This window comes from Lathamus discolor, chromosome 1, assembly GCF_037157495.1.
Source record: "Lathamus discolor isolate bLatDis1 chromosome 1, bLatDis1.hap1, whole genome shotgun sequence".
NCBI lineage: Eukaryota > Metazoa > Chordata > Aves > Psittaciformes > Psittacidae > Lathamus > Lathamus discolor.
In genome coordinates this window covers 43176044-43192282 of record NC_088884.1, presented here as the reverse complement: position 1 = coordinate 43192282, position 16239 = coordinate 43176044, and the positions used below count along the sequence as shown (strand labels likewise).

Sequence of the window (16239 nt, the reverse complement as noted above, 5' to 3'; positions counted from 1 at the left end):
CGGTGTACCTGGATGAGATTGGTGGAAAAAGTCAGCAGTGAATAAGAATCACCCGTGGTATTGGAAGAGTAATACTTTGTGAACTAAACCATTTCTATTTCAAATGGCTGAGCTGCCTGAAATGAAAATTATTTTAAGACATTTAAACTGCTGAGTTGCTAGTGAGTTCCCTGGCTGCAGCACAACTTTTTTGTTAGCACAACAACAAAGGTGACACTTCAAAACTGACAGGCTCCATGGCAAGAAGCACGGCCCCTGAAGAATCACATGTGGGCCCTTCAGTATATGGGGTGATGTGATTAGCCAAACATTGCTTTCATTGGCAATAAAAATAAGCTAGAGGTTTTGTGATCATGAAAAAAAAAAGTGACTCAATCCACCCAAAGCAACCACATATATCAGAGCCTGGAGAAAACAGGAAGCAATAACTCAGAGTGGGATGTTAACTCCAAGACCCACTGTTCTGATTCATCCCAGTACTGCCTTAATAGAGGACTCCATGACAGAACAGTGACAAACAGCTCCAGTATATCACTGTTTCTGTGATAGTTGCTGAATTTCTGCTGTTTCATCTACTTTTCACCTGTATTTTGTTTGAGAGGAAATATCCTACAGCCATTCCTCAGGGATAAAAGGCAGAATACGAAAAGAACCTTATATGCTAATTCCTCGGTATGGTAGAATTTGTGACTATTGCAATAAGGCAATTGTGACATAACCATTGCTAGGAAAATCATATACTCTTCTGCATAGCTGATCAATCTGGGAGATGCCAGAGCTGTAGCTAACTCAATGTGTAAAGATTCTTACTTATATTGAAAATACGATGGGAAGCTAACATCCTTCTTGCAAGGGAATTTCCAAAAGCAGGCAGAAAACATTGCCTGCACTTGGTTAACTCTTCACAGGTTATGAAAGGCCTGTTGGAAGGTGAAAGTTGTCTCCTGGGGAGATGGAAAACGTTGCATGTTACTCACATCAGCTGAGGAGCTATGATTCTTCTTGGCCATGACTCAGAAACACTGAAGCACTAAGAAACATTAAGAATGATGGTGTTTAGATTTGGCCAAGGTCATGGCACTGGGGGAGGGAAGAAATGACAAATTATTATGTCTACAGCAGTCTGTACATAACAGTTTACACTGCCAAGAAAAGAATTTGCTTTCAAACTAGAGGCCAAAGGTACAAGAAGCTGAGTCAAAGGAAGCACAGAAGTTTTGTGTTTGATGCAGCTGCTAAATTCCAAAGAGGAAAAAGAACTGGACTGCTTCAAAGTACTTGAAACACCCCACAGGGATTTTCATTTTGTATTGAGATTCTCTGAAAGATCAATATTTAATGGAATAGTATTGCAACCCTCAATTTACAGCACACTGTATCACACTGTATTGGATCCTACTGTTGTATTGTTACAATCAATTAAAATAAGCAGCTATATTTTACTGGTTTTAGAAACAATAAAATATTTTTAATTATAAGCTAGCTTTTTCCTCAAGCCTCTTCAACTGACACAACTGTAATCAGAAAGCCTGGTTTTAAATGCAGAGGAATATAATCCTTGCCTTTCCTAATATTTCTTTTAATTCCATGACATTTAAAAAGCTTTTTCTGTGAAATACGCAACACAGAAATGCCTTATTACATTGTGCTGGAGACTAGATTCATTTTTTTCTAATTTGGGATGACTGTGAATTTCACTCAAGTGCTTTCTTCATTTCTGCACAACAGACGCAGAAACACACAACAATGAAACCCCTATATCCTCCTGCATACGTAAAGTAGCTGAAAAATGAAGGCTTATATGTGAGCAGGTGTAGGAACGTATGAAAATAAAAGTGCTTATCCAATGCATGTATTACAAGGTGATACATCCAAATCTAATGAAATTAGCAAGTGGGAAAAGTTACTTTGTGGCAGGGACCTTAACAGGGCCACACAAGATATATGTTTTCTTAGACCTGGAAGACAAAATGGACTTCTGAGCAATCTCTCATTTAATCCATATTTGAATGAGTTCTGTAATTAGTTCTAGAACCAAGGGACATAAATCTACTTACAGCATCAGGATTTTCTTTTCTGTGCCATGTTTAGTTAATAATTTTTTACTTTCACCTACATCTCATCTGCATTGTAGTGGTTCCTACAACAAACAGTGCTAAATTACAGTGATCTGGGATCCACAGTTGAATCTGCCAGTTGTTTCTTTACTTCCATAACATAATGAAGAATGGTTTCACAGTCTCATCTTTTCTTCTGGGTTGTTAAAGAAAACACTTCATTTTATTATTATATTTTTTTGATGTTGCATCTTTTGCATTACAAAAGGGAAGAAAAAACAAAACTGCTTGTAATTGCAGCTCTGCAAATTCTACACCTTGCAGTGGGTTTTTACATTTCCTGGGCTTCCTCCCCTTCTTATTCCCCTAGCTGCCAAAGCATCCCTACAGTGGTGCTGCCTCCAGATACTAAGAACATCCCTTGCTTCCAGCTGTTTCTCCAAAAGCCCTGTACCTCGTCACTGGGTTTACCCCATTCCTTTCCACCACAAACCACAAAATTGGAACTGGGGATTAAAACAGGTTTATGTACACTTTCATTTAATCCCTTCCAAAACTATGTGTAGAAATCGAGAGGGTTTGCAAGGTATTTAGCACAGCTGGTCTGCTGGTTGCACATGTGCACAAGCTCGAGGAAAGTGAACTGAGACAAGGCTCAGATAACAAAGCTGCTGGCAAAACAATTGTCCTTCCTTGTTTCCTGACAGAGAGGCAGAGGCTGCAATCATGTCTGAGTCACCAGGAGGATGCAAAGACCCATGAAGGTGTATTCTGCACTTTGATTCCAGTCTCAGTTACCCTCCTGTCTCAACATTAATGCATAGCTCATGTCACAAGCTATTTAAGACTGCAACTGTCTTTCACTATCATATGCGAAGAAATGCTTTCACTAACAGTGTTTTTAGGGTTCCTTCCACTCATGGGGTGGCCTATGTCCTCACTTTAAAGGAAACAAGTTACCAGTTATCATGGAGAGACGTTAGGAAGGGGAACATTGATTGCAGCCTGTACATTTATTTGCTTCACGGTGCATGCTGCCATCCTGAGTTCCATCTCTGCCTGCCCCATCAATCATTTCCTTTGTTCACATTCTGAAGGGGATAATTTTTTAACATGTGAATTATGCCCAGTCCTCAGGCTTGTGCAATGCCTGCTGAGCTGAATGGAAGAAAACAATATGATTTTGCAGTGAGAATGTTCTGTGCCATGTCCAACAATGAATTATCAGAGAGGCAATTTTTCCTCCACACCTAGGAATGGCTGCATTTCCACTCATGGTGGTGCACCTCTTATCAATTTCTTTCACATTCAGGAACGCTGTAATCTTGACCTGGCCAATTTTCACCCCAGGAGAAAACAGAAGTCTTTAAAAATTCCTGGCTGATTCCGTATCACAAAGCAGAAAAGCCTGTGATTGTAACACATTCTCTATCACAGTCCCTCAGAAGGAAAGGCAACATTTAATTCATTCAGCATCTGCTTTCTCTCCATGAATTAATTGAAAGTGCATGTTGCGCATGGGTTTCCAGTGGCTGAGCCAGGCTTTGGTCATTGTGAAATCTACTTTGCCATTACTGCTGTAGGAGTGTTGGCCTCACACACACCAGCAGTGGGCCACACTGATGCACAGGATGAGCATGACCCTGCTGTGTTCAGCATGTGAGGCATTGACACTACTTCACTGCTTGTTATCCAGGTTTTAAATGGTCTGTTGTGTTATTCAAATGGCTTTCTTTCTTTAGGAGCTCTATGACAGGAGGTCATCACGTTCAGCTCAAGAGCTAGCTGAATTGTTTGAATACTAAAATACCAACTTATTCTGGCGCAACAGAAGATACACAGCAAATGGTGGAGGTATTCACTGTAAAATAGGAATACATACATTGAAGCTGGAGCTGTTAAGCCCCCAAATCAATCTGTTTTTCTTGTAGCCAGTGTTTATTTCCTGGGAAAAGATGTAACTGATCTCAGCCGGGGGCCTATTTTGGAAGTTCAGCATGTGGGTCAGGGCTCTGCTTTGAATGGAAGGCCCATGTGCATGAACTAAAAGAAGCAAGCACTCTTGCAAGTTCGCTAGTGTGTTCTGCCCCCACTTCCCATATGGCAGTGCTTGGTTGTGCTAAGCAGCAGGCTGTGAGTAGGATGCAGTTTTAGGCTGCTTGGCCAGTGCATGCTGCTCAATCAATTGTTCTTCAGCCTCCACAAATGAACGGCAGCAGGCCAGATGGAAGCATACTTGGGGACAGAGCTGGCTCCTCAACATGGGAGGACCACTCCAAGTGCTACATTTATTTCTGTTTGAAAAATTTGTCATGCTATATAATTGCTACATAGACTACATCTATTTAACAGTGAAAAATTAATCTAAATATAGCCAGACATGATTTACTGGGCGCCACGTTAATCTATGAAGGAAAAAGTTGGCAAGGACCTTTTTCTTTCGGCTCAGTTGCTTAAAAAGAGATAAGATCATCCTCTGACCATCCTCTAAATAGAAATTTATCAACTATCTGATATTCTCATGCTTGAAGGTTATTTTGGTATTCATATTTATTGCTCATCATTTTGTAAAGAATAAATGCCTTTGCTTAAAAAGTAAACAATTATTTAATTTCCAGTGTGGCTTGAAGTTTATACCTCATTGATATGAACTGCTGTTCCTGTTGTATGTTATTCATACCCACTAACTTCAAGCACTTAGTATAAGAGTTTAGCTCTCCATATAATCACTGGTTACAGGTAAATGTCTCTAGAGCATGATTTAAATCACTTAATTTAAGGAATAACTGCATACTTCCTAGACACCACTCATTTGGAACCTGTAGACTCTGGTCTTGAATAAAGAATTCAGGATTTGGTTTGTTAATTGAAATAACACAAGAAAGAATATAAGGACATGGATCTGTTGGAGTAGGTCCTAAAGATGGCCACAAAGATGATCAGAGCATTGGAGTACCTCTCCAGTGGGGACTGTCTGAGAGAGCTGGGGTTGTTCAGCCTGGAGAAGAGAAGGCTCCAGGGAGACCTCATAGCAGCCTTCCAGTACTTAAAGGGGACGCCAGGAAATCTGGAGAGGGGCTTTTTACAAGGGCATGAAGTGACAGGACAAGGGGGAATGGCTGTAAAGAGTGAAACCTGAAAGATGGTAGATTTAGATCAGATATTAGGAAGAAGTTTTTCCCTGTGAGGGTGGTGAGGCACCGGCACAGGTTGCCCAGAGAAGCTGTGGCTGCCCCATCCCTGGAAGTGTTCAAGGCCAGGTTGGACAGGGCTTGGAGCAACCTGGTCTAGTGGAAGGTGTCCCTGCCCATGGCAGAGGGGTTGGAACTGGATGAGCTTTAAGGTTCCTTCCAATCCAAACCATCCTATTATTCTATTACAAACATCCTTAACAGTGGAAGCTTCCAATGGTAAGACCTTCAGTATAGAAAACAAGACATGTAAGAAAATAAGTAGCATCTGTATCATATCATCCTTATGGTACAATAGGTTACAATAAGAGTAATAAATAAATTTGACAGGAAAAGTGTTTTTTAAGAGGAGGAGAAAAACTCAGGAAGCATGCGAAGCAAGCTCCTATGTCTTCCTGGGTGTGACTGACAGGAAGAGACAGAAATGCAAATAAGCGCCGAATTACGGCTCACAGCTGTTGCTTCCATATTTTCAGGGTCCTGAAGTCTAACATAAATCTAAGCAACAAAAGAGTTTTGTGGAAAACCCTGCAGAACAGAAACACTCATCTGTAACACTGTATCCTCATAAACACCTTATTTTCACTTTTTTAAGGAAGTTTTATGCACCCTGCACAGTTGTATTCTGAGGCAGATGAAAAAGCAGGATGATTGGTCAAGCCTGAGGTTGAATTAATGTACCAGTGGGACTACAATTCACTGGACTGTCATATGGACAGTCAATCCATTTTGACTGCCATAGTATAAGAAAGACATGTCCCCAGTTTTTCTGACTGATTTTCTACACTGCAATGGCTCTGCAGCACATGGTGTCTTTGAGTGTGAATTAGGATCTCAATGCATTGTGGATAAGCCATGGTGAGCATTAATGCCACTGCGGGCTGAAGATGCAAACAAATAGGAGTTGGCATGCTAAGAACAAGAGAGGTGGCACTGTGGAATAAATACATTCACTATTCTCTATGCATTCAACTGGGAAAACAAGCAAGCACATGAGCAAACATTGCATAAAAAAGACCACTGCCAGCAACAGAGCTCCTGTCCCTCAAAAAGATCCTCTTGGATTATTTCTGGCAATAAAGGCTTGGGTTCTACAAGTGAAATCCAGGTTTTCTGAATGCCAGTGTGGATTCTACTGACTTCATTTTGGCTATTGTCTTCATTCTGCCAGGTCAACGCATACTACTTTGAAATATTTCAGGGCACCTGACACTACAAAATTTGTTCATTCGCTATTTTATCACTGTGAGGGCAAGAGTGTTCACTGGTCAATAGCTAAAATCATAACGTGAAATAGTCTAAGAAAAACCTTATATGCTGAAGTTTGGTTGGGTGCAATTGCAGGTGTCAATATCATGTTACTTCACAGCACCTGTCCTGGGTTCAGCTATTAACAGATGAACATTAATCAGAATATTCTGATGAAGTTAGCACATAACCCTGATGTAGAAGGAAAGCTTATATAAAGGAAAACCAAACACTGAGGGAAGTCAGGTGGCTGACTGAAGTTAGTGGCAGAACCAGGAATATACTTCTCATTCCAGAGTGTAGTACATATACCTGATCCTAGATTTCCTATTTCATCTACTAGACGCATTCACTGTAAGTAAAAAATCTTTCACTAGTGTGTTAGCATGATGCAATGAGAAATTGCATGAGAAAATGAGCTAAAAAATCTTCTCCACAGATGCTTTGTTGCCTAATAAAATGTTCAGATCACTACAACAATTATTTCCCAAAGCAACAGGGCTAAATTTTAGTAAGTTTTCAACGCCATTGTTCATGACTGAAATAATCATGTCTATTCCTTTCCTTTCCTCAGGCTACAGGCTCACCTTAAGCAAGAATTTTGCTCTACCAATGCCTGAAATTCAGACCCAATAAATCACCAGTTATTATAGCGTCTCTGGAGCTGGGTGTTTGGGGACTTTTTTATTCCCAAAGAAAAAAGCAGTGGGAGCCCAACAGAGGCATTAGCAGAGACTGGCAAGTTATAAAGATGAAAACTGTGATGGAAAGATCTCATAAAATCACCGGCGCTAGTTGTCATTCAGTTGCACCAACAGAAATCTGGAGTAAGACCACTTAAAGAAGTTTGGTGTAGAGCACTAAGAACTTAAAGCATGGGCACTGTACTGAGATGATGCAAGAGCCCACAGCGAGTTTCATGAGTTACCAATCATTTTAGCAACATTCAGAAACTAAGACATTAAAAATACACACCGCTTTCCTCTACTTTTGATATGGTGACATTTATACAAAAGGGAAATAAAATGAGCAAGTTATTTTTATGTGCCTATCAATTTTAAACTTGAGCTTTCTAGTACAGTTTAACACTTTAACTACAGAAAGAATAACAACCTGTTTTCTTCTGCCTTTCTCTAGCCTTCCCCCAAATACATACCCAACCAAAAAAAACCCAAATCAATTTAGTTCAGCCTCTTGATGTGTGTATCAAAGCTACTACATATAAATCTCAACTAAGGAGCCAGAGCTGTCAGAAGACTTTATGTATCAGAGCTTTAGTTTAGTTGTGTCCAAATAGCAAAATAAACCTACCGCAAGTGACAATCCAGAACAGTCATGAGACACAACATAGACAAGGAGGACATAGAAGGAAGAAATAAAAATTAAAACATCCACACACAAACATTAGTAAAAACCATGGAGAAATGACCTTTTTACAGTAATGCATTAATTCACAATTTGCCTCCCCTAGAAGGAATCTAATCCTCCCAGTGGCCCTTGGAGTTGTATACTCTACCTGAAAAAATAAGCATTGCCTACAATAGAAATGGGTTTCAAGACTGAAAATCCACTTTGCCTCAACTGCATTTGCTCATCATCTGTATTACTTAATAAACAGTTTCTCATTTGAAGTTGTATTCAGGAAAGTGGACATGTTGAAACACAAGTATTCTAATGGAGAACAAAATTTTATTCCACTTTCTGTAATATCCAGTTATCACGTATGACTGTTGAACTAAGTCTCTATGTCAAAAGGATCTTTAACTGTGTCAAGTTATATGGGTCTATAATGATTTGGCATGGATGTCCATACCAGCATTAATACATGTAGGTCAGAAGTTCTCTTTAACAAACAAAATCAGACTAAGATGGAAATTGCATTTCCAGAAGCTGATCCTTTCAATTTACCAAATGCTATTCCTTTTCAAGCTTTGTGTGCCTTGCAAGATGCCTAGTGACTATCACCTATTATACACTCTCAGATGAAGGCAGAAGATAATTAGCACTTGCAGGTTCAGGCCTAACAATGACTGAACTAACCTTTTTGGGGTTTTCATAATATTTTAGATCTTTGTTACATTATGTTGCCCTTTATAATGGCATTAGATAGACATCTTGATCTTCCATTACATTTTTTTTATAACTTTAAAATTTATCGCTTTAAAGAGCAAAAAGGCATTCTTGTTATTCCTCTTCCTATTTTATGCCAGAACCTCTAAAGTGGTTCAATTCACTTAACTGAAATATTCTATATTTAGCAATGCATTGAGTTCAGCGAGGTATATTAAAATTTGCACTGATAATTCAACATTTAACTGTTAGAATAAGCAGTCATACAGAAAAAAAAGAAAAAAAGAATTTCTCAAATTAGTAATGGAGTTGGTAAAAGTTACTGAATGCCAAGGACTTTAAATCTGTATGCTATCAGACTCCTATGTATGAATTTAAGGGGCCAGTTTAAGTAGCCTGGTTTTGAAATCCCAGACCGTGAAGAGGAAGCTTGGCGGTAGAGTTGGTGATCCACTTACTAAAGGTCTGACATTTACATCAGCTGAGAACCTACCCTCCTTAGGTTTAACTGTGTAAAACAAAATTAGTTAAATCCAAACTACCTGGGCAAAAGTATGTCTAAAAACCTATACAGAATATTTTGAATGGAATTATTTTAAAATATCTATATGTGCGATATTTCGAAGATTGAGCTTCTTGTAGTCAAGAGACACATGATTCATATTTTTACCAAATTTTCCCATGAAAAAAGTAGAAATTAAACTCAGTATTAATTACATAACGTAATTCTGCATTTTAAACACTTATTTTCCAATAATATTTCCCATGGTCATTTATCCAAGTCCTAATGAATATAATTAAAAACACTTAATAATATATTGTAAATACAACAACAGCCTTCATGATATGGAACAAATTCCACATAAATACCAATCATCAAATTGCACATTATTTGCTCTATAACAAAGTATTAGGTTTGTTATCGTTGGAAGAACTTAAAAAAACATCTCTCCATAATCTTTCCATGAACATAATCAAACAGTTCTTCCAAATTATTCTTGGTTCAGTGGGAGGAGTTGGCTAAGAGTAGCCCAGGGTAACCCAACAAATGATGATCTGATTTTCCATGCACTGCTGAGGGGGAAATAGCTGTAAGCATGCCACTTGTACTTATGGTCTGAGAACCAAAACCGACAGTGTCAGATCAATCCTTACTCTTTCCTTCATCACTCACATGACAGTATGTACAGAGGTCTCTATAAAATGCTGATATATACCTTGAAAGTTATGAATTTTGCCAAGGTTTACTGTATTGGTGTAGTGTATAGACTAGAAAAGTTAACAATTGTCTAACGAATTGACATTTTAGTAGTGGCTACCGCAATTCAGTAGCACGAACAAGAACAAAACAACTGCACCTTCAGTTATTTTCTTTCCACACTCTCTACTGAGCACGAACAACAAAACCTCGCCTCTTGCCTGATAATGGAAACTGGAAATAGCTCTGATGGCTCTGTACCTGTGAAGTTTATCCATTAATTTCCACCTCTTATCTGAACTCCTTTCAGACTCCACTCATATGGCCCAGCTGCAGCTAGTCATCAGACTTTTAAGACTTCCTCATCCACTCTCCTGATTTTGCTCTTCCCCTGTCACATCTTATGTGCCTGAAGAAGCATGCTAACCTGTTCCAGGACTCTGAAGTCTGGCTGATGAACCAGACTGGTGGCTGCTCCATCACTGTATAGTGGCATCTCACCACTTGTTCTGGACTGCTCCATGGGCCTTTAACTCTTGTGCTCTAGGTTTCTCTTCTTGAATCTTGATCAGCTGGCCTTACTCCTTGAGCTCCCAGCTTTGACTTGTACTTCTAATCAACCTGCCTTCAGCCCAGCTTTCTTCTATACTAGATCCCAACTTGTGGAAGGAACTACTTATTCCTGATCATGCTTTCATCCTTTCTCTGTGGCTGGATAAGCACTCCTGGACTGCTCTGGCTCAATCTCATCGGGGGTCTTGGGAGCACAGACTTGACCATGCAATATCTTTACAGTGACTGGCTCCTACTGAAGAGGTTTTGCAAAGCAATCCTCTAAATTTCTTCAGCACTTTCAGTTTGAAAACTTTCTCTTCTTACCTTAAGAAATCTGGCAATGCAGTGAGGACACATAGATACTTCACATTTATTTCGCTATACTCCTCCTTATTCCCAACAGTTTGCTCAGGAAGAGCAATACTAAAACCCAGTTAAAAAAAGCTTTATTTTCTTTCAGGAACATATTAGTCAAGTCTATGGCCCCGAAAATCAGGTCCTGCAACCTTCATTCTCTTGAATGAAGCAGATCTGAAGGACAAGGTTTTCTGCTTTTATGAAAATGATGCTGCTCAAAGGGCATTATGCTAATCTTTTCCTCCAAGTTACTCAGTTGACCTACAGCTACTAGTATCTTTAATCTCCTCCTCTCTAGTACAAAATTAATTCTCCCAACATCGTGTTGAATGCCCTGTGCTCTTCCTTTTTGGTTGTTTTCCCTTGTTTCTACACTTCTCATTTTTTCTTCTATACTGTTGTTTCATTCTCTGAAGAACTTCTACTTTTGTGTAAAGAGAGATTTAGAGTTCAGAGCCATTTTTGTTTATCATGTAAGCTCAGAAATACTGCTAGAAAGATATACAAACATTGTACTAGGCCCTGGTCAACTTCTTGAAAAAAGACAGTGAAAACTGTTATTTTTGGGACAACTAAGATACTCTCAATAAATTTGCCCCTTCCAGATGAGTCATTATACGCCTGCTCACTTTTTTTTAGCAGAGCAGGAAACTGGCTGATTACCAGTGATACCACACCCAGATTCATCTTTTTTGATACCACAAGATTGAGAAGATGCTGCCAATCAGCCCTCTCTTCACAGAGCCACTACTGAGGCAACATGAAGAACTTTTTCTAGACACAGCAAACAGAAACCTTTAAATGTAACTCAAAGTGTTCAAGAAAAGCAGAGATACTTTACCTGGTCTTTCATGGTTTTCCCTAAATCTTTAACATCTTTCATGTTAATAGCATTTTTTCCTCCCTTCTCCTTTCCCTTCTTCTTGTTCTTCTTTTTGAACAAGCATTTCTTACAGAGACAAAAGCAGCAGGTAAGGATTAATAGGACTGCAACTATGGCTATGGCTATTAAGGCCCAAGGTGGCACTGGAAGAGAAAGAGAAACACACACAAAAAGAAGGTGGCAAACTGTTAGTAGGGTTAGATTTAGAAATAAGCACATTTCTCTCACAGTTAGGCCTTTTCAATAAGAATGCCTTGCAGAAATACCTTTCTAAAATATGTTGTCACCATACTCCCAGCTGAGCATTTGCACACAAAATGCCCATTTAACACATCTATTTACATGCCTGGTGACACATACCAAAGTCACTTGCAGCTATTTTGATTAATCAACCATCTGAAAACAATTTTGGACACTGCATCTGTAAAATGCTCAGCACATTTAGGCAATTACTTGCTTCTTTCTTTAACCATCTCGCCAACCTACCTGCCATTGTGGCTGAACTGGGTGGAACTGACTTGAAATTTCCCTTTTCTAGAACGGCATCTGATCCAAGCAGACAGTTTTAATGACCAGCCCTTCTCCTCTGCCCACTCTTGTACCTGAGAGACTTGCAGACTCCTCACAACAGATGCAGGTCAAAGTCACCAGCAAAGACTGACCAAGGACAAAGGACTGTCCAATCCAAGGGCATTTGTCCTATTTGTCATCATGCCCTAACACTAGCAAAGTTTCAGTACAATAGCTATAGTCTCAGCTATACTTTCCTATGAAGAAAAGCGTACGTTCCATTTATTTATTCAGTCCAGGATGCTGGGCACGGCTGAAGCATGAGTAAGTAACAGAACACTTGCTATGATAAAATGGTCTTGTTAAAGATCAGAATTTTTGGAAGCAAAAGGAATTACAACAACAGTTACATGCAAGTACTCCATAAGGGAATTATCTTCATACAAACCAGCTTTAACGACCACTGATCCCCACATTTAACCAGAACACCTGACAAACCTTTAGACCTTGTAAACATTTTCTAAAACTCTCCAGACGCACTCATCTATCAGGTCTGCAAGACGCTCTCACTGCATTACCTGAACGTCTCTAATATGATACAGAGAGAAACCAAAGAGTGAATCAAATTTGACATGCTGACATCAGTGAATCACAGAAGGGAATAAACAGAGAAAATTAACTGCAAAAAGGAGATAAGCTGAGTGTGAAGCACGGTCACAGGCAATTCCACTATAAAATACCAGTTCAGGAAAAGCACCTACACCTTTCTTCCTCTAGAATTAATGACCATTTTTTCTATCTTTTATTCAAATGTCCTTGGTGACAGATAAAAAAATAATGCAGAAGAATATTTAAACAATAATTTTTGTAATACTTTTGTTCTTCCAAATGTTCATTAAGTGCAGCTGCTGTAAAAGGGAAGCTGTACCATATGTAGAACAAATGAGAACTGATTACTAAACAAATGAATGTTAAAAGATAAACAGAGAACAGATTAGCAGCTGTTTATGGGATGTATTTTATGGAGTCATCAGCAGCAACTCTGCAGTTAAAGTTGCATTAGATCTTCACTTATCACAACTTAAAATCTCTATTTCACGCATTAATGATTTCGTTTTGTCTTCAAAGCTGACGTGGTAACACTTTGTAGCACAACTCACTCTCCTACAAGTAACACTATATTTCATATCTGAACATGAATTGTGTCGATAAGAAATGAATGCTGCTGCCCAAATTTATCAGCTATTTGGTTTGCTGCCTTGTCAGCAGCGCTTGAAGCATGATGCCAGCAAATAGGGGGAGCAGCAAGAATATGTAAAGGGGTTCTGCCAGCAGGATGGCACCATGGGAGGAAAGAGAGACACACCAAATACAGGTAAATTCGGAGAAACAAGGAACTGAGGAGACAGGGAATGTGGGCGTTTAATAGGATATATACATATGCATCCTATGGATGAAAAGCTTGTGTAGGCAGTGAAGTCAGGTGTCTTTTTTGCTGAAACTGTGTTGAGAAGCAGTATTCTGGCACTGCTGTCTTGGTTCTCTGGAGCATGAACAATGTAGGGTGCCTTGGGGAACATTTGAAACACTTGCAGATACCTCAGCTTCTTCTTTATAATGCATTGTCTACTCTCATCTGTTTGTAATTTAATTTCAACCAATAGCTCTTGTGATGCAATTAAATGATTATCAAATTAATATCTGAGACACCAAGAATTATGCAGAATTCCTTATTTATCTCTTCAGAACAAATACACTTCCCTTTTTATTAAACAAAGCATAAGCAATTTAGGAAAAAAAAAATGGGGTAACCCCAAATCTGGACATTTCCAATTCAAATTAAACACGTAAGTCTGAAAAAGAAAAAAAAGGATGGATTTTTTTCCCCAATAAAAGCACGCTGCTTCTATCAAGGAGATGGCTCAATGAACACTGCCTTTGACAGATTGCCCAATCAGTGGATGTAATTGTTAGATTGAAGACAAGTGAAACATACAGTTATCACTGGCTTTGAAGCAGTGCTTGTTTCCTTTCAAAAACATTACTTATATAATTTGAAATGTTATTAATTTTACATAATACAGACAGGATTTTCCAAAACTAAAGACTTGGAGAATTTTCATATCTGTGCTTCCCATTTCATGCTGCTGCCAGAGGAGCTTGAATTCCTGAAACAAGTAAGTTTTTAAAATTTGTTTTCTGTAAAGTCATCTCAAGGTGGACAGGACAGAATGAAATGACTGAAGTCACTAGTCACTTCAGAAGACTCACCTCTACAGTCTGATTTTTCAGCCTTTAACCAACTGTGAATATCTATAAAAACTTTACCAACAGTATACGCACTTTCTTGGTTCTGCACAGTGGCTCACTTTGGAGATGCGTATTAGCTAATTCCAGTCGGACTCTACCCACACTTCTGCAAGATTTTCAGAGAATTTCATTTTTCCAGTGTTTAAGTGCCCAACAAAGGGAATCTACAGTTTCAAGACTACCTCCATCTATATTAAAACAGTTTGATTAGGTTCAGCAGCACAGTTTGAAACCGCAGGAGGTCTTTGACACAAACCACTGAACGCAAGACCTCTATGGCAAATGAAGCAGCGTGGGTGATCCCGACAGCAGATCGTGACCAAGTGACCAAGGTGACAGGGAGCCAGAAGTTTCTTGCACAACTTGTCTTACCCAGTGCTTGCACAAGGGGGTGCTTTCAAACAAGCAATACTCACCTATGTGATCAAGGAAAAGAGATTGGTTTAAGGATAATTAATATGTGTGTAAATTTTCTGGTATTTCAGTGCTATTTTCTTTGTTCTGCTTCTGTGGGCAAATACAGAATACTTATTTTGAAGAAGCTGTCATGAATTGCTATATGATTCAGTGATTCTACAAGGCTCTTAAAGACAAATCTATATGAGTGGATCTGCTGAATATAATAGTTAATAAATAAGGTTTTGAATTAGTTTTATTGATCTAATCCAGGCAGGGTATGCTCTAGCACTTACTCAGAAAGTCAGGAATGAAGCCTATCTGTAAAAGGAGGATATACAGAAAATGAAACATATGGCTCACTTCTAAGCAATAGGAGGGTCCTGAAAAAAGCAAGCTCTAGGATTGTGTTCATAATCAAAGCATTTTGGGTACCCATTCTGCATCCTTCACCCATGCTGAACATCTGTCAGACATGGCTGCAGCTAAGGAGTTGGGAGCTGTCTCATCCCTCTCTGTTGCTTCCTTCTACTAGTACCAGCCAGGGTCATGCGCATACTGCAGGTCATTTGATGCATTTGTAGCATCACAAATACAGCAGCTGCAATGCACTTACATTATAAGTTCAGGCTTAGGAGTGCATTTATGAGGCATATCTCCAGACCATACCTGTATACCATGCTTGGACTCATGTTATGCAGTGACCTGGGCGGGCACAATGGACTGAATGGGAATATATGCTCCCAGAGCTCACCTAACAGTACTGCAGCTACAAAAGGTGATTGACCCATGGGAGCAAACCTAAACCAAAGCATTACCCCCACAAAGTTTGCAGTGTGGGGCTGCGTCTTCAGGACCAACTGCTTCACTCCACTGACTTGATTCTAATGCACTGCACTAAATATAGCTTGTGTCTCAATCTGTCAGTAAGTATTGTTCCACTGAATATGCTAGATCCAAAGGAAAGGATGTATTACTGAGTTACTCAATGTAAGAGCTACAAATGATGACTTTATATAAAGATATCCTTACTTGGCCTTATACAAAATGCTTGGAGTAGCACAGGCCTTGGGTCTAAAACTGACATGCCCGTTAGATGTTCTAAAATTATCAAGTGCCTTAGAGGACATTTGACTCCAGAGGAAAGACAGTAAGAGTGAAGTCACAAAACATGTAACAGCATCAAAGTGCTACAGTCTGTAAAAAGAGAATAAAATCCTTTATGCTAACAATTTTCTTCCTTTTCTGTGCGCAATGTAAGAGGAAACTTTATTAACTTAGGACCCAAAGACAGGGAAAGTCAAGGAAGAACTGAAAAGAGTGGCTGAATTAAAAACTGAAAGCTTCCATACCAAAAATGCTGTCCACTGACAACTCCCAATTAAACAATAAAGCAGCCCCATTTAAATTGTGACAGCAAAGGACTATCAGTCAATGGCAGCTTCCATACTATTCTGCAAAGAA

The 16239-nt window shown here is 39.2% G+C and overlaps 1 protein-coding gene across 11 annotated transcripts in view; it reads right to left on the bottom strand.

The window, feature by feature from the left end:
* Positions 1–16239, bottom strand: part of SYT1 (synaptotagmin 1) — a 368604-nt gene that overhangs the window by 92573 nt on the left and 259792 nt on the right. For all 11 annotated transcript variants that reach the window (XM_065669324.1, XM_065669334.1, XM_065669329.1 and 8 more), the window contains one exon: positions 11518–11702. In XM_065669324.1, coding sequence (XP_065525396.1) covers positions 11518–11702 — 185 coding nt within the window. The remainder of the gene's footprint in view (positions 1–11517; positions 11703–16239) is intronic.